This window comes from Lycorma delicatula, chromosome 7 (assembly GCF_047948215.1).
Source record: "Lycorma delicatula isolate Av1 chromosome 7, ASM4794821v1, whole genome shotgun sequence".
Taxonomy (NCBI): domain Eukaryota; kingdom Metazoa; phylum Arthropoda; class Insecta; order Hemiptera; family Fulgoridae; genus Lycorma; species Lycorma delicatula.
This window is the reverse complement of record NC_134461.1, coordinates 96,424,047-96,451,571: the sequence shown is the minus strand read 5'-3', so window position 1 is coordinate 96,451,571 and position 27,525 is coordinate 96,424,047. Positions and strand designations below refer to the sequence as shown.

At 27.2% G+C, this 27,525-nt stretch overlaps 1 protein-coding gene across 3 annotated transcripts in view; it reads right to left on the bottom strand.

Annotated features, from left to right (window-relative positions):
* Positions 1-9,615: 9,615 nt before the first annotated feature.
* LOC142327396 (organic cation transporter protein) overlaps positions 9,616-27,525 on the bottom strand; it is a 146,270-nt gene continuing 128,360 nt past the window's right edge. Inside the window, exons 6-9 of one of the 3 annotated variants that reach the window (XM_075370427.1) lie at positions 25,535-25,703; positions 21,116-21,349; positions 18,792-19,006; positions 9,616-16,158 (exon numbers count right to left, since the gene is read on the bottom strand). In XM_075370427.1, the coding sequence (XP_075226542.1) occupies positions 15,752-16,158; positions 18,792-19,006; positions 21,116-21,349; positions 25,535-25,703 (1,025 nt within the window). In that variant the 3' untranslated portion in view covers positions 9,616-15,751. Of the gene's footprint in view, positions 16,159-16,270; positions 16,434-18,791; positions 19,007-21,115; positions 21,350-25,534; positions 25,704-27,525 lie in introns of those variants that run through there. The other 2 variants (XM_075370429.1, XM_075370428.1) reach the window with 2 other exon arrangements.

The following is a 27,525-nucleotide window of genomic DNA, read 5'->3' as shown; positions in this document are numbered from 1 at the left end:
TTTTGCAAAAATATTTCTTTTCACGTAACTTAGTATGTTCTGAATATGAGCCAGATTGGACCATAAATACAGTTTTTCTAAGTATCTCGACCCCAGCACCACCTAGTCGGTCCGAACTAATTCAGAAACCATGCCATGCATGGCTTGTGCACAAGAACTCACAAAAGTTTCATCGCAATCAGATGAGTGGTGTAGGAACACATATGGAACAAACAAACTAAGAAACATTAATTTTCATATATATTTAAGATTCAAATGCATAATTCAACCGGTATAGACTCAACTGGTATAGATACGGCAGTGTGAGTTGATTCTCTTTGAGCTGTGTAAACTTTTGTGCCATTGTCGACACATGACACACCTGTTGTGTTACGAACAGGTTGAGTAGCGCTACCAACTTCGTGTCACAAAACAAAATTTCCCTTTGTAAAAAAAAATTACCAGACATTAACAATTGGGTAACAGGACTAAAAAATCACCTGTATATATTAATAAAATTTTTTTATCCATTCTACTGGACCCAAACCTTAACTGATTTTCATGAAATTTGGTGGCCCTATTGATTTTCAAATGAATTGGTTCACAGGAACTCCAGTTGGAGTTTATGACAAAAAATTTGGTTTTGGTTATGTTTTCAAGATTAATTAAAACTGGAAATCCACCCTTCTAATGCACTTATTGCGGCAGTGTGTTTTGTGACAAATTGTTTAAAAATTTGAAACTTTTCTTTATGATTGGCATCCACAAAAAAAAAAAACAGAATGTAATTTTATGTGGTTTTGTTCTTGAAACCTGAAAAGATCTTTTGGGTTGTAATAACTGAAAAACAAAATTTTTTTTAAACTTTTTGAAATTTTTTTTCTTCATTTTGACCTTTATAATCCAACAATGAAGTATGACTTTCCTTTTGATTGGAGGTTCAAATTGTGTTAAGACTGCTTTACGTTAATAAATATTCCAGATAGTTTGTGTGGAAAAAATTCAGGTGGTTAGATAATCAACTACCATCCTTAAAGTACAAGATGAAGCATAATCGGCTCCATATTCTTGGTTTGAGAGTAAAAATCAATGACCCACAAAAAATTACATCACTGGACTAATCATAGTCCAGATTTGCATGGACAGGTTCATTTATCATAGATTAAATTAACAGGCAAATACTTAAGATGAGATTTGGATTAAGGGATTTCAAATCGGTTAAAACTGGGAATAATAGAAAGAAAAGTTGGCATGAGTTGAAATGTGTGTAGAGAAGAGTTATATGGAAAAATGGACCAAGTCCCTGAACCTGACCCTGAACGGTTATATATAGAATAAAAGAAAATATTTTTTAAAAAGTTTTACAGTACTTTTAAGTTGCATTTTATAATTTTATTTACACAAAAAAATTGGTTGTTACAGCCAATGAAAGGTAAGTTATTTTCATTCAAAATTTATCTTGTAAAACATTATTCATTTACTATAAACGTTTCATATGGAGAACATTCTTTGTTTGAAAAAAAATGATTATTTTGCTTCTTACATAAGACATTATCTAAAATATACTTTGAATATAGATTTCGATTCCACTGATAATGTCTTTTCTCCCCATATAGCATGATATAATTTTTGAATGATCCTATTTGTTTTATTTAAATGCATAAAATCCCTAATCATGTGAGATTAAAAAGAAACAGATGCAAAATATATTAGTTAACCAAGTCATTTATTTATTAACAAAATGAAATTATAATATAAAAGAAACAAACTTTTACTTATTCTTAATTTCAATTATATATATATCTTTACTATCAGTTAAGGCAAATTTGAATCAACAAATTATTAACTACTGCTTTTACTTGATAACAGCTTAATATTTTATATATAAAACACAGTTTGTAATAATGCTATAGCTTAATCTATTGCCTATATCACAGTATCTAAATATTAGATTATTCTAATAGCTACTTAAATGCACAATATTTTCCTCTTTAGACAATTTTTATAATACTAAACAAAATACTTTTTGTATTTTTAACAATGAATGAATATCTTTTAAATATTTCTTAAACTTAGATTAAAAAATTACAGAGTTATTCAAAATTGTTTTCTTCCATTTTAAATTAATTTATTTTAGTACCTGTCTGTTACTTATATACTAAACTGTACATTAAATAAAAGTGATAATTTTTCTGAGTTTTAGTGTCTAGGCTTTGCTAGTGTCCCTCTGTGGCATTCAGCCTTAGCAACTTAACTTTAAACATCTCATGTAGGGAATACTTAGGATATTGATATACTGTCTGCTTATAATTAGTGACAAAACTTTTTATTTAAGTAGAAAGGTGAACTATCACATATCATTCATGTAAGTTGATTGAAACCATTTGCAACAATCAAACATGAAATTTACTTGCATCATACAAGCCATTTATCAGACAAAGGTATAATGTCCATTCTGTATTGTTACTCCTACCTCTCTGCTACATAATTGACTATTTTCCTAATAAAAAAAGTTTTTCGTAAATGCATTTTCCAGCAAGATTGAATGTCACTACATTGCTTCTTGCCATTACATTAGTAAACATGATTTCATAACAATGTTCTTGAGCTGGAAGTCATGGTTTTTATATTATGTCATATAATTTTAGCAGTGCAAAGACACGGTAAATGCTCTGAAAACTTCAAATATACTGAAAAAACACTCTGTTACTTCTTTGGAGTCATGACAACAGATGAGTTGCAACATGAAAGAAATTTTACAGTTCTTACTGCAGCTTTAATAACTTTGAAAAGTTATACATAAAACAATTATAGGATAATATATATAAAAGAACACTTTTTTCTTTTAATTGACTTTTAAATGATATGAATCGTTTTGTATTCTCAAACTTCTAATATTTTGTAACTTGAAAATCTTTTTTGAATAACTCTGCTTATGGCAAGCACTTAATTTTTTTTTAGCTTCATTCATTCATATACACTCATACAGTTTTGTAGTTACACAATATGCAACTTATAATTAGCTAATATTTGTAATTACTGGGTGGGGTTTATTGTCATAAAATATATTTATTTTTCTTATTATTAATAAAAACAAAATATATATCCTCATTTATTTATCAAATAGAACTTGTGAAAATTATTTCCTGAAATGTTGTAAAAAAATTATTATGACATTGTTTTTATGTATATAAAAATATTATTATAAATATATATCTGACTTTTTACTACTTTTTATTTCAGAGTAAAATGTGATTGATTTCTATTGCAGTTTATATAGTATTGTTAAAATTATTTGTTTATATTTACTGAATTTAATGTTGAACTTCACAAAAAAATCACACTTTTTGAAGCACAACCAATTAATTCACTTACTCTATTTTTTTTTCATTAAAACATGTATAGACTGATAAATTAATATAACATAATTTTTTTCTTTTAACTTCAGAATTATTTTGTTAAATTCTAGATCTTTGTCATAGTGCTTTATTATATTTCTGATGATTCGTAGTATTATTATTTTTGTAATACTTTTTCCTACATTTTACCATGCACTTTTCAACTGAATCATTCCATTTTTTATTTTATCCGTTAATTTAAATCTTCTAATCAGAAATATCTGAAAGATTTAAACTAATGATAAAATACAGACTAGTATACAAAATTCATATGCTGATTGGCATAATATTTTTTTATTTACACTGGTAATTTACTGATCTGTAATGGTTGTAGTTTGGATTTGATCATTCATTCTGTCTGCATGTTAGCAGAGAGAAGCTCATGCGCTCTGTGCATAAACAATGGAAATTGGGTTAGTAGAGCTTTATTAGATGTGGACTTTTCAATTTGCTTTTAGGGAGCATAGAAATCCTACCTAATGAGTGATTTACTATTGAATGAAGCAAGTATATGTGTATTATAATTATCTGAATAAGTGTAAGATTTGTTATTTTAATTTTAAATAAAATATTACATGCAACCATTGAATATATCTAATACTAGTATATTAACTCATTTATGTATCAGCAAGACAAAATAATTTTTTTTTTTTTGCACTTTCATATAATTATAAAAACCAGGATCAATTTTCTAAATACCTGTAAATATACTTCTGGAAGAACTTTTCCACAGACTGTTCCATAGTACAAGAAAAATCTTCTGAAAGTTGTGATTTTTATTGTTCTATGGAAGTATTATCATGAATTATACAAATTTTATATGTTGTTAAGGCACACACTACATTATTATAGCAATACAATACTATTTCATTTGAGCCAATGATATACAAACAATTTTTTTTTATCATCCATACAGATCTACTCATAAAATCCATGGTTTGGTCTAGTGGTGAACGTGTCTTCTCAAATCAGCTGATTTGGAAATCAAGAGTTCCAGTGTTCAAGTTCTAGTAAAGGCAGCTACTTTTATACGGATTTGAACACTAGATTGTGGATAACAGTGTACTTTGGTGGTTGGGTTTCAATTAACCACCCATCTCAGGAATGGTTGAACTAAGACTGTACAAGACTACACTTCATTAACACTCATACATATCATCCTCTGAAGTAATACCTGAACAGTAATTCCCGAAGGCTAAACAGGAAAAAGAAAGATCTACTCATGAAAAGGTTTTTGTAAATGAAACAACTAAAGTATTACCAAGAAATATATTAGTAACTGAACTAAAATCTATTCTTCAGGTTCCACTGTTATCCTTCACATTTATCAAAAAAAAATTTGCTATCTTTGTCAATTTAAAATAATAAAAAAACATATTTATCATCCTATTTAAAATTAACATAAGATGATGTTTATCTATGACCAGACAAGATACAATTTTTGTGTATCTTTAGCAGCAATGATTTCCAGAACATAATCATTTCAACACCAACTCTTTTTTTCTTTGATTATTTTGAGCTCTTGAAAGTTAGAACATTTTTTGTTGCACGTTCTTGAGCAATTTACTTCCTTGTACGAAGTAAAGAAAGTATTGTGATAGCAAAAAATTTCAGATTTCAACGGAAATAATCATTTTGACCATCCCTGAATTCATTTTGACTAGTTTTGGTGTGACGCCTGTATGTACATATGTATGTCACATAACTCAAAAACAATTAGCTGTAGGATGTTGAAATTTTGGATTTAGGACTGTTGTAACATCTAGTTGTGCACCTCCCCTTTTGATTGCAATCGACTTGACCAAATGTCTAAAACTATCCAAAAAAATTGGACTTTTTCTTTACTGCAGTAATAAGCACTCACTGAGAGCTTTTAAGTGGTACTTATTTTCATTGCATCCTGAATTATAGTCAAATAAAGTTTTAATTAATGAAATATTTGGATCTTACAAGGGGAAGGCACATCAGTTTGAATTCAACTTCATTTCCTTTTTTGTGTTTACATTTTTTTTCTTAATTTAAATATACTGATTTATTAATAATTATTAACCTGTGATTGTAAAAATATTTTTACAATAAATAATAATTAAATTATAAAAATTAAAAAAATAATATGAAAAAATCAGAAATTATTAGTGAAATAAAAGGTTATATACCTTTAAAATTGTATATATATAATTTAATAGGCATAAAAGGAAGTAATGTGGTGTCCACATAAGATTTTTTTTGTTTATTATCATTAAGACTGTTTAAGTTATGATTGACCAACCATACCTTGTTTTTTGAGTTAAATTTTTAAAAAATCTCCTTTATATTTTTAAAAATTTTTTCACTTCTTCCATGTTTGTTATTGCCTATTATAACTTTTTTTTTTGCTGTAAATTATGGATTGGTATGTTTATGTTCATCTAAAGTAGTTTTCCAAGAGTTCAAATAGGACGAGATAAACAGTCGAGTGAACTAGATATGTTTCAGAATTCAAACCCGTTCCAGCAATGACTCAGCTGATGCAAAACAAAAAAGATGTATCTAATGGAGTCCTCCAACTCCATTACATACTCCAACAACTAGCATCCCATCAGGTGCATTCCTGCTAGACTAAAATGGGCTAACACTGACAGGCCTTCAGTGGATGAACTGAAGGGGAATTGTGCAGGGAGAAAGATGTAAATACATTATTAATCTCCCAAGGTTAACCCAAGTAACATTTGTCAGTTTGATCTGGAAGGATTGTAATACAATCCACAATTCCATGCATAAACAAAACTAATATACAACTGACAGAAAATAAACAAATACTGTCTGATTATAAGAAAGACCCACCAGCAAGGGACTGTGGTCCAGGTTCTGCATTTAATAGAAGGATATATATCTCCTGTTATCCTTGCGTTCCATTCTTTTCTGATAAACAGTTATTAGAATTTGATGATGAAGTACTAATTTAGATGAAAATGGTATTTTGTCTAATCAAATGTAAAGATGGATTTTAAAAAACCAATGCTGTTGAAAAATGGCAATGGTGATTTAAGCGAACAAAAGAAGTATTATGAAAAATATGATAGCAGGTGGTACATAAATTTACTACACAAGGGAACTCAAGAACAATCAGAGAGAATATTTTCATGGTTCAAAAGCTGAAGCACTTGAACTTTGTCTGAGATCAAACATATGAAGAAAGCATCAGGTATTGCTTTTATGGTACATGTATATCTTTCTGTGACTGAATTGCAGTAAAAATAGATGAATATCTATTTTTCAGCCAACTGTGTGATTAAATTAATATAAACTTTTATTGAATAGTCTATGATACTGGCAGTAAAAAGTCATGACTTCAGAAAACGTCTGATAATAGATTTATTGTTTTTTATTCAGTTTGGACTCAGTTTAGTAGCACTGTGAATGATTTCATCAGAATATGTTACAACAAATGAATTTGAAAGATCAATCCCCTTTTCAAAATTTATGAAAAAACAATTCTTATAATTATGGGCTAACAGTTTTTCCCATAAATAATGTAAATGTTTTTATGATTTTTCAGAAATACCTTAAACATGAAAAGAACCTTCTGATTGTAACCAGTTAGGATCACATGATCCAATTATCTGTGTTGTCTAAGTGATTCAATATGTAGAACTATAATGTAACCTATGGATAATTTGTTTCATTAGATGGAACCTTTCTTTTTCTTTTAGTCTCCAGAATTACCATTAGCTATTACTTCAGAGGATGAATGAAGATGTGTGAATGTAGATTAAGTGTAGTCTTGTACAGTCTCAGGTCAATTGTTCCTGAGGTGTGTGGTTAATTGAAACCCAACCACCAAAGAACACCAGTATCTACGATCTAATATTCAAATCCGTATAAAAGTAACTAACTATCTTTACTAGTTTTTGAAATTTTAGAACTCTCAACTTCGAAATCAGCTGATTTCCGATGACGAGTTCACCATTAGACCAACCTGATGGGTTTTCATTACATGGAACCAGTCAAGTTAAATCTGTTTTAGAACTAGACTTATGGATGGTTCAGTAATACATTTGATCAGTTGTGTTATTCCTTGACAAATGTAAGAAAGACAAAATAATGGCAGTTTAATTTTCAATGATATATTAGCTGCTGTGAAGTTTAATCCTTATGTACTTCATTAAATGAGTCATGATGAAAACATTAGAAAAATTTGTTAAAATCTCTGCCATTTTCTCTGGATGAAAGATAAATGAAATAAGTGATAATTATCTTCTAAAACATTTACAACTAACAATATAATGTTTTGAAAAAGGTGAGAAGCATTATATTATGATCTTGGTTCTAATCTGGGAAAAGTCACTTCAAAGTATCCTTGAAGGTGCAGTTTTCATGATAGAAATGAAATGGTTTGAGTGTGAATTTGCAAAATAAATGTTTACAAAGATCACAACCATATAGTTTGTGGTGAATTATTTTCAGACATAGATAATAATCATAAGTTTTTTTTGCTTGTATTATATTTAATCTCTATTATGTCCTGAAGATTTTTTAATAATTGTAAAATGAAAAATTGTTTTATAATAAAGATTTTCCAACATAATGAAAAGTAGTTTTTAATAAAATAATTAAATAGATTAATTAATGAAAAAGTAAAGAATTGAAACATGACATTAAATGTTTATTGAGCTCAATATAAGAGCATTCATGTCGATAATGATTAAAGAATACTAAGTTTGCGAATCTTTCATAACCTTATAACCTTACCTTCTGGTTTATGTCACGAACATTTTGTTTTAAGGGATGATACTATATAAAATATTTTTATGATTATAATGATTCCAAACTACTATTTGAAAATTAGTATCCTTATTAAAAAATAATAAAAAAGATTGATTACAGGAAGATGAAAAGTACTACTGGGTAGATGAAAATTAACTATGCATTTGATAAATGATTTAAGTTCTACATTTTCAATGGAAAGATAATAATCATAACTTTTATATGTAAATTTGTAAACAGGAATTTAACCGTGAATGTCTATGCAGCCAAATACATATTGTAAGAGCAAAGCAAGACAGTAGTGGCCTGTTCTGTATCAAAATAAGTTCATCAGTGTTTTTCCAGCTAGATACAAATAGCCACACATATTTTTCCATCATCTGGTGGCAATGTTCATGGGATCAAGCAAAAAGTATGAACCATTTCCTTCATGGCCATCATTCCATACCACATGGTTATTTTTGGACAATTTTGCATCTTCTTTATCACTTTAGGATTGCGTGCTATGCAGTAATGGCAGTTACATCGATTGATAAAACTGCTGATATGAAAAGTAGCCAACCCAGCATCACCCTACCCATATTGAATTCTTTTTCATAGTCTTCTTCAGTGTCAACTGCTAAATGTTGACACTGCTAATGGTTTCCACTAGTGAAAATTCACGTTTTTCTGTATATCGTGTGCCTCTACACTTTGGCACCTAACAAGTTAACTTATCTGAGGTACAGTTGCACAATTTCTGTATCAAATCCACATTTTTCTCATTTGTTGAAGGATGGCCACCTTTCTTCATATCTTTCCACTAAATTTCATATCTCATACATGCAGTAAATTGATCTCGTTCCTGAATAGTCAGGGGTTAACCATCTTTGATATCACTGCATGTGCTGCTTCTAATAGCTACTACCCACATTCACAACAACAGAATTATGAAATCCCATTTTGTGATGTGTATCTACACATTATTTTCATTATGATTGCATTAATATTATGAAACTTATAGCAGTTATTTAATGCCTACTTATTTTTAACCCACTACTGCACTTCTGACAGATTTAATTATGTTCAGCGATTTTTTCATTCTACATAACCTATTGTTGATTGTAGCTTCTGCGAGTCCAGCATCATTCTATATTACCATATCATCTTACATTATATTTGTCTGTGTGAGCGAAGTAGGTAATGGTCAACATATAATTTTAATCTACTTAACATAAAAAATATATCATTAAAACCTAAGTTTACATAAGTTTTTTGTAAGTTATCACAAAATATTTATGCAAACAAATGAACAAACAAATTTAACGACAATGTTGGAATTAAGAGTTGATTATAATTAGTCAAATAAAACTAATTTACAAATAATTAAATATTCACAGAATTGTAAATTATATCCTTCATTAGAGCTATAACTATAATTATATATATATATATATATATATGTATAATTATATATATACAATTTCAAACTTTTAACAATAATTTACACACTTGATATAAAATGCCTGTATTTTATCTTAGAAAAAATGAGTGCTGCATCAATTTTCTAAATAAGGTATCATCAAATGTTTGTAATAAAATAACACATACTAAGATTTAAATGATAAAAATACAACACCTTAAGTATGTATCTAACTAATAACAGAAAGCATATAATTTATTCATAGCAATAACAATTTTTCCGCAACATACAAGAATTTCCAAATCAACTACAGCTTATATTTCTATGTAACTAGGAATTTTTACTTTATTTCATTTACATAACTATTTTACTAGTTAAAAGTATTTTGCATGATTTTTTTTTTAATAAGTGATTTCTAGATAAGCTTTCACTTGTATGCCAGTAATACAATGGAATAACTGTAAATACTCATACTAATGAATAAATGTTAAGCTCAAACTGTAATTGAGCTCAGGACCTTAAGTATATAATTCAGTTGTTTTGAAAACTGAATCTCCAGTCACATAATTACAACAGGATTGTATTTTCAAAACTCAAAATTGCAGTAAAAAAAAAATTAAAAATTACTGGAAACAATGCCTGTACAATAAAATTTATTCTTACTAGACAGTTGATCTCAGTTTCATACCTACTTTCTTTTTTAAATGGATGGATTGCCAATAAACATACTTTTATTTATATGAATGAATTTATAAATGAACACCATGATGAGAAAAAAAACTTTTATATCTAATAATAAAAAAAAAGAATAACAAGTGCAGTTATCAAGAAGTGCTTTAACATGTGTTTTCAGATATGTGAATTCTTTCCAGTTTTTATCAATAAGTAATAGTTGAAAAATGACTTATTTTAATAGTTTAAATATAAAATCATAAGAATTAATTTAAATTAGAAAGTATTAATTGTAAAAGAAATTAGACGACTTTAAACATCATAAAAAAGTTTTTAATTAACTATTCATTAAATGTGGTCTGATGGTTAATTCAAAATTTTTCTTTTGAATCTATTATTTTTGTCATATAAAAAAGTTGAAACAATAACTTTATTAAAAATTATCCAAAATAATAAATTAAATACATAGAGTTTAATAAAATAATTCATGATATAGCTTCTTTTTTTTAAATTCAAATTCTGTTACTTCTGTCTTATTCTTAACACAAATCCCTTTAAGTGATCAACCTTGCTAACCAGAATATTATAGAGGTGAAAACTTTTGTCAGGGTAATGCACACAAAAGTAATTTGTAAAGTATTGAGGTAAGCAAGAAAGTAATTTTGGTTTTCATAAGTAAAACTGAAAAGCCAGAAAAAATTCATTATTTTCCTTTCATCCTTTTATCAATCCATTTTTCACCCTATTTTCCAACTTTTTAGCTTTATGCTTGTTTTGAAGGACTTTTGTCATTGTTATAATTTTTTTCTTTTGGCAACTGATAGCTTTTAGCGTACTAGATGCAAACTGCCCATATCTGTTAGTTTATGGTCAGTTTTAACATGGAGAGCAAAAATGAATATTTTCAACATAATTTGCTTTTTTATTTTTGTAAAGGCAAGAAAGCTGCTGAGGCTCACACAGAGGAATGCAAAGTTTATGGTGTTGTTTGTGTAACTGAACACATGTGTCAGAATTGGTATAAAAAATTCTGTTCTGGAGACCAACATTCTGGTTGATCTACTGAAGTTGATCGGAATCAAATCAAAGCCATAATTGAATTGGATCATCATATAACTGTGAAGAGATTGCAGAACAATTAAATGTATCACAAACAACAATTGAAAATCACATAAACTGTCTTGAGTTGTTAAGAAGCTTGGTATTTGGGTTCCACATGAATTGAAGGAGATTTATTTAACACAAGGAATCAATATTTGTGATATGCATCTCAAATGCATGAAGCTAACTCTTTTTTGAAACAAATCATCACTGAAAAATGAATCGTCTACAATAACAACAATTGAAAACGATCATGGCCCAAACCTGATTAACCAGCACAAGCCACATCGAAAGCAATATTACATGAAAAAAATGATCATGCTATCAATTTGGTGGGATTACAAAGGTGTTGTGTATTTTATGCTGCTTCCAAGGAATCAAACAATCAATTCAGATTACTGTCAACAACTGATGAATCTGGAGGAAGCGTCAAAGAAAAATTGCCAGAATTGCAAATCGCTAAGGAATTGTGTTTTACCAAGTCAGTGTAAAGCCTCACACATTTTTGGTGAGGAAAATTATTGGAGCTTTGTTGGGAAGTGATGTGTCATCCTCCTTATACCCCTGATTTTACACCAACAGATTACCATTTATTTCAAAGTTTGCAAAACATTTTGAATGGTAAAACTTTCATTAATGATGAGGATCTGAAATTACACTTGGTTCAGTTTTTTGATGATAAGGACCAGAAGTTCTGTGAGTCCAGAATCATGAAGTTGCCAGGAAGATGGCAAATGGTCATCAGCCAAATGAAAGATATATAATTGATTAAAGTTCATTCTTTGTATTAAAAAATTGAGTTTTGTTTTATACTACAAAATCAAAATTAATTTCTTGCCAACCAGTATGTAAGCAAAAATCTCTATTATATGTATTTTTGTATTATGTTATTCTATAGAATTCCTCTGTATATTAGAAAATTTTAAACTAATACAGGTCTCTTAATGCTACAAATGCTATTGGAAATATCTTTAAAAAGAAGGGAAGAGATACTTTCAACTTGATATAAAATCATTCATACAAAATCTATCATGTTGAAAATGTATTTTTACATTAAAAATGCTAATTGAAGACACAATTTTTAAAAATAGGTTTCGGGGGAAAAATAATTTCTAAATAGAAAGTTGATCATTTACAAGTTATAGTCCATTTATTTTCATTTCTGGGTTAAGTGACTTTGTGTAATTGTGAGATACTATTTTATGAAACTGATGCTAAATTTAATGATTAAAGTTTTAAGTTCCTTTTTATCATTTGTCCATTAATATCCTTTTGATAATTTGTACTTTTTAATGGTTAATGTACAAACATAACTTTGAAAATCCTTCATAAATGGTTATGAATGTAATATACCCTAACTAAACTTCCATTAATAAAATGAAAACATTACAAATTTTAAAATGTTTGTAATATTTTCCTTATAAACATTTATTAATTTTAAAACAAACATAACTTTTAGTTGAAATTTTGAATATGATCAGATATATCACAATGTAACCATGATATACTCAATAAGAACATTAAATCAACAGAAGAAACATCACCTTTATTCCAATTAACTCAAAGTTTTCATAAGTTTGTCATTCTTTTAATGGCTTAATAAAGATTTATCATTATCTCATCTTCATTATTCTCCTTTTCTTGATGCAAAAAAATTTTCATTCATAAATTTTGCAGCAGTTTCATTATAAAAAAGAACTTTATTTTTTTAATAATCCTTAGCATCATCATTTTCTGTTGCATTCTCCTGCTCTTTGTCTTTTTTAATTATTGTTATTAGCTGTCACTGGAAGGGTTGTCTTTCTAAGATTGCATCAAGTTTGTTTGACAGCCATTTTTATCTAAAGTTATTCTGTTTAAATATTTTTTATTGCAGTTCTGTTTAATAAACATGTAATATATTCAGCTAACTGTTATAAACAATCAATCTATTATAAAACTAAGTTTTTTTACCAATAATATGTACTTTCAAATTTACTTAAAACATAGTTATAGTATTACTTCATTATTAGATACTGCTTTTAGCAAATTTGAATTTAAAGATGTTATTTGTGTCATATATATAAAATATATATGATAACTTACAAAATTATATGATTTGTTAGTGTACTGATATGATTTAGGCGCAATCAGCTCAGTTACTCCCAATACTTTCTTTCCTATGATGCAGTCATAGTCCAAGTACAGTTTTTTTGTCGTCAGACAGAAATACATTATTTGAAAATAAATTAAGTTATTATAAGTCACCTTTATTTTTCATGTGTGAACATATTTTTTGAAATTATATTTCACCATCTTCCTCAACCAGACCAAGGACATAGTTTTGTTTTCACTTGCTAGGTGCATTGTTAAAAATTTCAGTTAATCATTACCATGAAATATTTTTGTTTGGGATGGACGGCATTGAAAATTATACATTAATGATGATCAGAATTTAATATGAGTAATTTTTTTTTAATTAACAGAATTCTTAGTGCATTCAAACTGAACATGAGTTTTCTGTTTTGTTTTATCTGTTTACTCTATGATAATTACAATATAATATTGTGATATAACACACCTATGCTATAAATAAAAAGATTACATACTACCCAGTTTTCATCATCCTTCCATACTAAAAAATCATCATACGTTACATAAATAATATAAACACAACAATTTTTTTCTTTATTTTGTTTTGAATATGTAGACAATTGAACTAAAAATTAAAAATATAAACTAAAAAGAATTCTTATAAACTGTTATAGCATGAATTTCTCCTTCCTAAGCATAATATTTCATTTTGATATTGAGTATTTGTAGGGTTTTACTGACTGATTTAGATTAGCTGTAATGGAAGGAAGGTAGAGTAGATTAATTCTTAACAAATTACCCTCTTCTTAGTTTTTTCTATATCTCATTCCCATTTTATAGACAGCTCCAACATATAAAAATAAAATGTCAAATAATCAATAACATTGCATTAAACTTAGATCTAACAACTCTTATCACAACATGTTACTTCATAATTAACAAAATTTTACACATAAAACACCCAATTTAACACTTCATTAGTATTTACAATATAATATGTTTGTCCTCAACTTTCAATTTGGACAAACAAGTAGATTTGCTCATATATTATATATTTCAGAGAGCATACAAAAGTGATTAAGAAATATTTAACAACACATTTTTTATAAACATTCATAAACGCAAATCAAAGATAGGAAATTTAGTTCAAAAACTGGTCTAATAGTTAGCACACTGGGTTCTGAATCACCTAGACTTAGGCTCAATTCCTGACAAGGTCTGATATTTTTCTGTCATTTCAATCTTCTTTTCTTCCTTGTCAAAGTATGTGTAGAATTATACCTGTCAATAATAAAAATAAAACAAACGACAAATACTCTCCCTTATAACAAAATACTTAATACTAATCAACTTTTCAAATGGCAAACTGAATCTGATCTATTAGCTATATAGTTTTTTTAAAATGCATCATAACACTTTCAGTCAGTCCAGCAATCATTTTGAGTGACTGGTGCAGCTCTTGTCAGCCTGATACCAACTATTAATGCTGGACTTTTTTTTTAGTTAGGCATATCCATTCTTAGAATGTGATCAAAAAGTGTGTTTGATTTGAACTGTGTTTGTTCATTTAGTAAATCATTGCTCTGTGTTTATAAATTTCATAATCTTTCAGTGTTTATAAACTTATAAATTTCTGTGTTTATAAACTTCATAATCTTTCAGTGTACAAAGACAGGATCCTTTTTCTGCACATTTGTAAAATATCAAGGTTGTTGTTTGTAGGTGGATTTGTAATTTTCATGTATGAGATAGTTGGCAAATGTTGATTACATTAATATAAATATAAAATTAAATCCAAGTAACACATTCTGTTTGGCCTTATTTGAAGAATTTATTTAAATAATGTAGGTAAGTTTTATTATTCTTTTTTTTTTTTAAATAAGTAGGGGAATTCTTACAAAATGAGGTTAGTTAAAATTTTCACAAAAAAAGGCTTGTAATCCACCCTGCAAAACATCTGTATTGTTGGACTAATCTATTGAGTGCTAAAATGAATCAGAGCCACAATTCTTGCCACATTCCAGAGTAATGTTGTTAAAGATCAGAATAGAGAGATATAAAGAAATGGGAAAAACATGATAGATTCAAAATTATAAATTAAACTAAATTTAATTTATAAATTAAATTAACTATAAATTTAAAATGAAATAAAATTTCCAAATTGTGCAAATTAGAGGATGATTATTATTAACAAATAAATAATGTTCTTATGATAATGATAAAAAAATATAATGACAATAGTTATTTTTATGGGCATTTTTAGTGTCATGCGTAGACGTCACTGTTAAATAGAGATCATGCATTGTTGACATCTCAACATGCTTGTATAGACTAATCATTTCAGTTTTTAAGTATTTTAAATCCTATTTTACAATTAATTTCAATCCATTTCATGCAAAGGTACAGACGCTCCTCTGTTTTTATTACCAAAACAACCAGTAGTGCAACATGTATCACCATCACCAAATGTTTCACCATCTTCGAGAGATTGAGGCATAGGCTGATTCAGAGTTTCTGGTAATAATGTTGTTAATGCTCCTGATAATAAGGCAACTAGAGCAAATATTACTGTCGGTACCCGTGGATCGAATGAATCCAGTAAAGAAATTAATGGTGTTAGCGTTGCACTCAGTCTTGCACACATACTACCCACACCTACAGCAGTATTTCTTATCACTGTTGGAAACATTTCTGCACTGTAATTATAAATAATTGCAAATGAACTGGCAATACAAAATTTTCCAATGAAGACTACTGATGTAGCAATAACACTTCCAGTTACGCTAACTGTAACAAAACAAAACAATAGTAATTTTGTTATTAAAAATAGTGGATATATACAAAGAGTGTTTTAAAGTAAGGTCACTTTAAAATAAAAACAACATTTTAATATATGAATAAACTTTATTATTTCCACATAAAACTTCTTTTATTTACTACTTTTCTACATAGGTGCCTTCAACATACTTTTCATAGCATTTCACTAGCTTTGTATCCTCTTCAAGAAATTCTGCTGCCAGTGGCTTAAACCATGCAGTAACGCCATTTTTCATCAATTCGAACTGAAACACAGTGGTTTAACAATGATTTGTCAAACCACTATGACTGTTAAACCAAAGAAAAAGAAAATAATCGCTCGGAGCTAAGTCAGGGTTTTAGGATGGATGACTGAAGATTTTTAATATGAATTGTTTCCATTTGCCTCACTGTCTGGTTTGGCGTGTGTGACCGGGCATTGGCTTGCAGAAACAAAAACTTGCGGCATAGCATCCCATGTTGTTTGATTTTAGAGCTGTTTCAGATTTTTTAATGTTTCGCCTGTGAATTTCAGTGGCAGAATTGTTTTTTGTCATCAAAAATCATATTATTGCTCATACTTCACACTTGGCGGGTTCACGAGTTGTAGGACTCATTATAAATGGATGAATATAAACAACAACAAAATTACTAAATTATTATTGCTATTAATTGAAGTAACTGAGCTACCCAAGTACCAACTATTTACATCGCATATATAAAGGGGAAAATTCAAAACACACCTTACTTTAAAAGTGTGCCTGTATACATTTCATTCAACTGTATACATTTTATTTCTAAAATAAGTCTTTACTTATTGATGATTTTACAATTATGTGTTAAAGTAATATAAAAATTATTTTGTCTATTATTTATATATTTGTATTGTACATGTATTATTTTATCTATATCTGTGTATTTATAATTGCTAGCTAATTTAAGGATGATCACTCTTGACATAAATGAAACTATTCAAATGGAAATAACCTGTAGTCAATACTAAAAAAAAAAATATTTCTATAACATTAAACATTTCCACTTTAACAACAAGAGTGTTATGAAAAGTTTCTGATGATTTCAAGGTAATTTAAATATAATGGAATAACAAAATATTTTTACATTATTATTCATTACACAATTATTACAACGCACTAAATATGTTTACTTGAATGTACGTTGCATTAAGTGTTATCTACATTACTGTTGATAATAAATTTTTTTCTAATCCATTAATATTTAAAGTTAAGTAATTTTGTAAATTTTGAGTTATCAACTGGCACTGGGCTCTGCCCAATTTGGATGTTATGTAATGCTAATAAACAAATAAATAAAATAACTTGGAGGTTATCATTTGTTTAAATATGGCCTGCTGATAGTCAGTATATCCTACAATACTGAAATCTAGATTTCTTTAATAAATAAATTTTTTTTAAATATAACTTTTTTAAATACTAAGGAGAAATATACTTTTCAGCTATGCAGCATACATGTATTACACTAACATGTATGTAATACATACATATGTATTACACTAACAATGTCTACCAGTTGGAGAATACAATTTTCTTATTTTTTTTGTAACACCGCAAAGATTTATGCAGTGCAGCAAAACATTTCTCCTTATGTGGGTCGGTTAACATCTTCAGCATCCAACTTGCACACAATTTCTTATAGCCCAATTTTCCAGTCAAATCTTCATAAATCAAAGATCGTAAACAGCACAGTGATGAGCATGTTGCAATCTACTGCTAAGGATTTTAGTTATGCAGGTTTTAATGAATGATAGTTCTAGTGATGCTTGGATTTATTCCACTGAATTTTAGGAGTCAATGAAAATTCTAAAATTATTTTTTATGGAAATGGATATCTAAATGGTGGAGTTCCACACTGAGACTATCCTAAAAGAGTCTTCTTTTAGAGTCTAAAATGAGGCAAATTCTTTTTAAATCTAAATCCTAAAATGAAGCAAATAAAAATATTCTTATAAAACATCATCAGTTTATCTGTAAAACTTGTTTAATGATTTATCATTCTATATCGTAGTTTGTGTCATTATTAAGACCTTGCTTCAAAAGATTAATGGCTTTAAAGAACATTAGTTGAAGATACACTGATATATTGTTCTATAGATTCATAGCAAATGAACATTTATAACCTGTACGTTATTTTAATATATCCCTTCAAAATCATATTCATTTAACTTCAGTGGTTTCCTTAATTAAGCTAATCATTAAGAAATTATGATACAGATTTTTCTTTCCAGTGACTTTTCTGTTACATGACTGTGCAGTCTTTAATTCTCTTGGATAAGGTATCATACCCTTTTATTAAGATCACATTGAACATTAGATTTAGAAGTTACATAGGCCACAGCATTGGCAGTTCAATTTGCAATCAGCTCTGTGGTGACTACAGCTCATGAGGTGAATTCTTTAGCCTGGAGTTCACTTTGCTACGCCCACATGTCAATTGAAAGCTTCAGAGGTATATTTTTTTAGAATCAAGTAAAATTTCCTACAAGTCAATCATTGGAATTTCCAAATTTCTTTTTTTGGTTAATAAGTTTTGTAATAGCATTTAAAAAAATGGCAAATATGCTGGTAATGGTTAAAAAAAAGACTAACCTCTTGGTATGATGGCTGCAGCAAGACAAGCAAATCCTCCAAGTAATAAAAATATTGCTGTTAAAAATCGTCGACCTACTCTGTCAAGTAATACAGTAGATACTATATAACTAGGTATTTCAACAAGACCTAGAATAAACAGAACTAGAAATGGATTACCAAATAATTTTCCAGCATTCAATGACAATCCATAATAAACAAGACTGTTGGCAAACCTGTAAACAAAGATAATACAACTAGTATTAGTTTTTACAATTTTATGTTTAACTTGACTGAGAATATCTTCCCAATCTGATGACAGAAATACATGGTTTCTGAAAAAAAAAAACTGAATCTGTGAAACTGCTACAGATATAACTTAATTTTACACTTTCAAACTATTCTTTATTGCGTGCAACTAATGTATTTTCTCCTATATATAATTTTTCCTATTATTTTCTCTATCCTATTTTATCCTATTTTCTCCTATCCTATTATTTTCTCCTATATATAATTTTTAATCTCTTCAAACAGACATTTATGCAAATGTAGATGGATTTTTTTAATATTTTATGACAAGATAATGCTTCAAAATTTGAAAAATCTAGTTATGATTTCTATGAGTTAGAATCATCCAAAAAATAACAGCTTGACAATCAGAGCTCTAAAAGCAGAATTTTTTTCAGATTCACATAAAAAATCTCTCAAGTAATGTTGGAAAAATGTTTAAAGAAAAACACAAACCTGATTAACAAGCTAAACTTTTACATAAAAAACAACAGACCAATTTCAAAATATTTATCCTAAACTCAATTGACTACAATATTTAATTGTATGATGCATAGTGAATTTAAAGGCAGTCAATAAGAATTATAAATTCACAACCAAAATAATTTTTTGGTTGTTTTAATTACCTCTTTTTGTGAATAATTATTTAATGTGTTTTTTATATTGTTTGCTGTTATAATAAAATTTTCTTTATCTGGCTTAGTATGTTTATGTATATCTGTTATATATATATATATATATATAATTATTATTATATCATTTAGTATAATTTGTATACAGTTGAAGCTGTAAATAAAAAACACAGCTATGGAAAGATGTAATTTAAGCAAAATCTTGTTTGATTAAATAACTTGAACAAATTACTGTGACAGTTAAGGTCTTCACGGAAAAAATTGTAAAATTTCTAGTTTGGGCACACTATTCATAAAAACAGTTTATATTAGGACAAACCACTTTAAATGTGGGAACTAAATCTCAGGTTTCTTCTTTATATAGTTATGATGTCCTTTTTTATGACCAAATAGTGAAATTACAGATTTCTTGTAAGATTTGAATAAAAGAGAGAATATTTTACAGAAATCTAAATGTGTTAAGTATCCTAATTTTGAATTCTGACAATTTTTCTGTCTCTTTCTTGGTACTATAAGCATAATGGTTGTAAAGGAAAAAACAAATCATTCATGAATGTGTCGTAAACATTCTAAAGTACTGTTTCTCATGCCAAGCATTCTTGGGAAAGGTAGAAGTGAAGAAGTTTCCTGTTGTTTTCACTGTAACTCACATGAATGCACAATGTAAATAATACAAAACTTCATTTCTAACTTTCGCAAGAATGCCCAGTTTGAAACATAGAAATAAAGAATGTTCATAAGTGGCTTGTTTCTTCAACTGCAAACCACTATGTTTGTGCTTAACAATATGCTAATGCAAAATTACGCTGATAGTGCCAAGAAAAGGATAGAAACACATCAAATGATAATTATGGCCCTATTTCCTATTGTTTTCACTATAGTTTGTGTACAGTGAAAACAATAGGCAATTAATTTACCTCCCTTCCATAATACAGACAATCTTGTGTGGTTTCAGTTACATAAGAGAGACCTTTACCAGATTTATTGGTTGTTCAATGAACATGATTACAATAACTTATATGTTTAGATTAACTGCTATTGCTATGTTTTTATTAATATCAACTGCTATAACAGTTTCCTTTACTTTATTATTGAAAGAGTATATTTAAATAATGAAGACACCTTGCTCATACTGTCATTATAGGGTGAACTGACATTACAACTTTTTATTACTCTCTTGTTAACATTGTGAATATTTACAACTCTTTCAATTATTATTAATTTTTTTCATGTATCTCATATATTCTAGTTTGTATCCCTAAAGGGATGTATATGTTACAGATTGGAGACTACCAAAATAGATTTTATCAACATTTAAATTGAAAAATAAAAACTTCTAACTTATGTTTTCATTTATATGTAGGAAATTTATTTCTGAAGTACAGAAAAAAAGAACCAAAATAATAAGTAATATTTAAAATTTACCAGTTTAATCCAACATTCAATGATTTGAGACGTAACTTAGGAGTTCTAACCATATCAATAATGCTATAAGATTTATCATCTTGAGGCACATTTACAAATTTAGTTGCAGAGAGATATGTTGTTTTGTCAAGTTCAATGGTAAAACCATTTACTTTTATGGCTTTTTCAATAATATCAACTGCTTCATTATATCTACCTTGAGACCACAACCACCTTGGTGACTCATCTATTAGCCTGAAACATAATACCCATAAATAATAGTTAATATTTATTTATAAGTAAACACAGATGTATACTTACAGCCCCATTCTTAGTCACCCAGTTTTGTTTTTCTATTTTGCAATGAGATGAATGTTTTTGCAAATGAAAAATATTGTCCTAATGGTTTTTGAACCTAGTACTTTTGGATAAAAGGAAAAATGCTATTACTCTAAGGAGATCAGTCAGTAATGTATATATACATATTATACATATATACATATTATGCATACATAGTACACATACATAGTAACATATTATATTATTAATTTATTTTATTTAAAAATTCAAAACCTTTAATCTTTTTATATTTTTATTTTAAATTTTTATATAGTTAAATTAAAAATTAAAACAAAAATTAAAACAAAATTTAAAAATTAATTAAAATTAACATTAAAAATTAAATTGTAAAAATTTTTACATACGTAAAAATATGACATCAAGACATAAAATCAAATTAAAATCAAAAATAAAACTGAGAATTGAAAATTGAAAACGGAGAATGATGTGATGATGAATGGAGAGTGAATGGAATAAAGGACCCTAAGAAAAAATTTCAAAGAATTACTAGAAGTTTAATAAAATACTGCAACATTTTCAGTTATAAAAATAATTTAACATATCACACAAGGTTGTACCCTTATCAACCAAGTGCACGTATATTAACAGGACTACCAAAAATACACAAACCGGGTATATCTATGCGACCTTTAATTAGCTTCAAAACCGCTCCTTCTTACACTATCTAAAATAATTGATAAAATACTTAGAAACAAAATAAATTTAGGTTACAAATTTAATATAAAAAATGGATACGAATTAGTAAATAAATTAAAATACTTAAAAATTAGTGATAAAACTAGGATGGTTAGCTATGATATTTGTAATATATCCTAGTATGCCCATAGAAAAAACTATTAAAATAGTAAAAAATAAATTAATACAAAATCATGAAGATCCCTTATTTATTGAAAATATTATTGCTATTATAAGAAATATATACAAACAGAATTATTTTAAATTTTATGACAAATATTACACCTAGGAAAACACTCTACCGTTGGGTTTTCCTTTGCCATCCATTCTATCTGAGGTTTATTTACAGGAGTTTGAAAGTAAAGTTGTTTACGGGACAACTCATACCCATGATATTTTATTATGGATGGAATAAACAAGTCAGGACTCAAATAACGAAGGATAGAAGGTGTCATGACTTATTTATTTAGTGAATCATACATTATTAAATGTAGAGTAGGTAATACAACAATAGTCAATGAAACACAAATTATTTATTCGAAAGTTATAAGTTTTTTCATAGTTTTTTTTCAGTTAGTTTCATATAAATAATTTTTGTTTCAATGACTATTGTTGTATTACCTATTCTACATTTAATAATGTATGATTTACTAAATAAATACTTTTAATATCTAAACAATATTATTTCATCTTTTCACTAAAACAGTTAAGGGATTTGATCAAATCACTTACTTTCTTTAGGGAAATCGCCCCACAGAGTTGAAATTTTAATATATTCCGTGAATTGATAATCTACCTTAGGGATTTGATCAAATCTCTGTTTTCATCATTTCGCTGTGACATATATACTAATAAAATAGTTGAACATATTACAAAGGTTTATTGTAATAATAAATTTAAACCTGCATACCAGACAAATAACCACAAAATATAACATCTAATAAGTAATAAACATAATAATTCATCTGATTTATATAATTTGAGTGGTATTTATAAAAGTGAATGTAATGATTGTGACCATATTTATATAGGAAAGAACGCTAGATCATTTAAGGCTAGATTCTTGGAACATTTTAGAAATTATAAAAAAGTTAGTAAACTGGGTTTTACTAATGTATCTGATCATCTGATTAAAAATAAACATACAATATCTGACATTAGGACAAATTTAAAAATACTGGGAGTTAAAAGATATAATATGAATATGAATAGTAAGGGATTAGACAGTTTAAAAAGATTATATGTATACATATATATATATATATATATATATATATATATTTATAAACATAAAGATAGATTTAATATGATTAACCTTCAGACAGAATATGAGGGTGACAGTATTTTGAAAGCTGTAATAGACTGCACAACCATCTATTTTGATAGTGATGTATATAATTTAATATATTTCAATCAGAATATAAAGTAAGTTCAGTTAAATGGAAGACATGCATAATTACTTTACTTAAAATTTTTTTATTTGAATTTTTGATTTTAGATTGTTAATTTTAATTTGATTTTACACTCTGACATCATATTTTTACATATGTAAAAATTTTTATTATTTAATTTTTTATATTTTTAAATTTTGTTTTAATTTTTAATTTAACTGAATAAAGGTTTAAAATAAAGAAATAAAAAGATTAAAGGTTTTAAATTTTTAAATAACTGTATGATATGTTATTATATTTTACAAAGTTTGTAATGTAATTTGAGATGAATATATGAATACAATGGAGCTGATGATGCAAGTAATGTATGAAAGCGCTCCTGCATATATAGAGGAATAAGGTAAGTCATCCCTTTATTTATTCTGAACTTTGGTTAATCTAAAAATAAATATATTTGTGTATAGTACAGAGGAGTATGATTCTTAAAAGAACAGATTTAAAAAAAATAATATACATATCTTTAAAAGTATGTAAGTATTTATATATTTATATAAAAGTATATTGTATTATATATATACTTTTTAAATGTTGCAATTTACTTAGGTTTAGTTAATTCAGATAAATTATTTTTTAACTGTAGAGAGTTATAACTGAACTACAATACAAAATCTTACAGTGCATATTTGTGAAGATGCAACTGTATTATATTTCTACTGGTTAAAATTTAATTTTCATTTGATGGTAGCAGCAACAGTATTTGGCAATATCTTTGTAAAAGTCAATACTAATATCGTTTCCTTAATTTTATAGATCTAATAAAAAAAAAACAGTTGAATATTGATTAATATTATTTATGTATAGTAATATGAAACATAATGTAGTTATAAAATTTGTTGCAGTGTTAAAATATGACTAAAATGCGATAACAAAATAATTGTTAAAAACAGAAGAGAAATCACTTTGAACATCTCATGCTCATATCTTATGCATAAAAAAATTTCATGACAAGTGAATGTAGAATTTTTATGTAAAAATTTCATGATCATGGAATGTAAACACACTTTAAATAAAGACAAAAAGGAATATTCAATCTAAGGTCCTGTAATCAGTGATGTTGATTCTTTTATAATTTTTTTGATGAAAGCAAGAGCGATAAGTCAGCTCTGTAACTAAGATAATACTAATGACAATTCTGGTCTCAAGGAACGTGAATAATTCAGTTTAAGACATTTATCAGTAAGAATAATATTTCATCTAAAAAGTCTATCATCACATAAAAAGGTTTAGCTCAAAAATATCTTTAGGATAAATAAGTATTCTTAATGATAAATTGATAAGACAGCAGTATATCATAAATTGATTACATCTCATAAACAACAAACAACAGTGTTTTGAGGATTGTTATTTAAATTAAATTTTGGAATAAACTTCTAGGCTACTGAAGGAAGTCTGGAGAAAAATGGCAGATATAAGAAATATAAAACCTGTAAGCATTCTTATAAGGAACTACAATTAATGAACTTTCATTGTTTTTGTATTTTTCCATTGTCTAAGCATGAAATAATAATCAATTTTTGTAGGCTGATAAATTTATAAATTAGCTTTTAGTAATTATGAAACAAAGTTTTTTGAAGTTCATAGAACTACATTATTTGAATACAAACCATCTTATACAATAATAAAATTCATGGAAAACCTTTTATGACATTAGTTCCTGTAAAAACACAATTTTTTATGAAAATGCTGAAACAGTTTGTGGAAAATTTTTTTATCACCATATAGAATTTTACCATTCTCAATAAAAACCAGTTACAGAAGATTATTTTCAATACAAGAAATTAATTTCTAATTTTATTATAAAATGATTTGTAAATCTCTAAGGTATATAGAGTTCAAATTTATAGGCACATTCATTTTTATAACAATTCTGATGATGTATTAAGACTAAAGATTCTTTCTTATCTACATAAAGAAAATAAAAATATATATAACATTTTGTATGAGATTTAATTACCACCAATGTCCAATCAGAACTAAGCTGTGCAAACCATAAACAACTTGAAGATAAACTCTGTCAGATATGAAAAATCCCCATACTGCTACTAACATAACACCTAATGCAAACATCCCTTGAAATGTCATACCACATGCTGTACGTTTTGATGCTCCAACTAGTTCCATAGCTAAAAAAGAAATTCATATTAAAATACTAAAAACATTATCAAAAAATAATGTTTTGATGTTATCAAAAATAATGTTAACAAATAATAATGTTAAAAATAATTTCAATACTAAAAACATTATTATCAAAAATAATTGTCAGTAATGTAAGTGGGAAATTTTGGTATAAAAGACCTAAGATTTTCTTAAAGAGATATTTAGTAAGTCTTTCATCTTTTTAAATTCTAAAGTAGTTAGTCACATTCATATGCACAGTGTAAACTTCAAATTTATACCAGAGAATTACTATCAGTTACAAAAAAAAAAAAAAAAACTCAATAAATACTAAAAGAAAAAAGAGTACTACTATTAACAGAAATGGAAGCTGTTAGATAAAAATCATGAAATTATCCCAAATACTCTTTGGAAAATAACAATAGGATGTTTAGGTAAAATATTTACACAACATTAACATTTTTATTTCTCTATTTGTTATTCACATCAGATAATGTGAAATTATCTCTAAATAAAATAATTTGATGTTTATTAGGAAGTGAATAAAGAGTAATCAACCTTTGTGAAATATTGAAAGGCATTGTTTCTAATGTTTTAAGTAAGTCTTGAGAAATATGTATCTAGACAGGTAGTTTTGAATGTAACCAATGAACATTCAGAATAACATAAAACACCATTGCTGTGTTGATGTGTCAGTGAGGAGATAGATGGAAATATGTCTTCATAAAATTTAAAAAATAGAATGCATTCACTTATTACACTGAATGGGCATGTAGTGTTTTTTTAATTTCTGTAATATTACGAGATAAATAAAATTTAATTTTGAAGACTACAGTGCATTAGGATGCAATTATGACATACTAGACTTATTAAGTTACAGTAAAGGGAATGTATGCCTGTTTTTTATTGTTTATTTGCTTCAAATATAAGTATGATTATTTTTGTTTAATTTGCCTTTTAAGTAATGCAGTTTTAAGACATAGTTCTTTTGAGTTCAAACCCTAGAAAGGATTAGATATCAAAACTTATTGAATTATCTACATTCAGTTTAGATTATGGACAGCAATTTCTATTACATTTGTCTTAAGGTCTGGAAGATAAAATGGTGGTTGTGCAACATGTAAAATTATTCTGGAGTAAATAATTATTTATTTTTTCTATAATATCTTATGTCTTCAATCATCATATTAAATGACAATGAGAATCAATAATTTGCAGAAGAACAGAAGTTAGAATAACATTTATTAACTGGATTGCCAAGAAATTATTAAAAAGGGTAATGAAAACTTCATGGTTGAATTTAGGGAAGGATACCTGGAAAAACCTTTACTGTAGAATAAAGTAATAGTGGATAAATTGTTTGTGTGAACAGTTCAAAGATTTAACAACTAAAATTATACAGATTGGGCTGTAAATTATACCACACATAAAGACTCTAAACAAAATGAAATAATAATAATAATAATAGCACTATGAGATTGCCTAATAACAAGTTTATGGGTACAATTTTAAATTTTATTAAAACCAAATATTAATTGAAGCACATAGGTAAAATATTACTTTACCACCAAATTTGAAAAACAAACTGCTTTGTTTGTATACATTTTCTGCAATTGAAACAAATTGAAAACCTATTCCATTACCTCTATCTTTCAAAAATTAATTGTTTTAGATGAATTTATTGGTCAGTGTGAGGGTATATGATTAAATGTTTTTTTTTTTTAAATTATACCATTAAAAGGATGCTTTTAGAAACTTTTATGGAGCTATTATGTAGCTGGATTATTATTAAAATGTCAATGTAAGACATGATAATTAATTAATTAATTA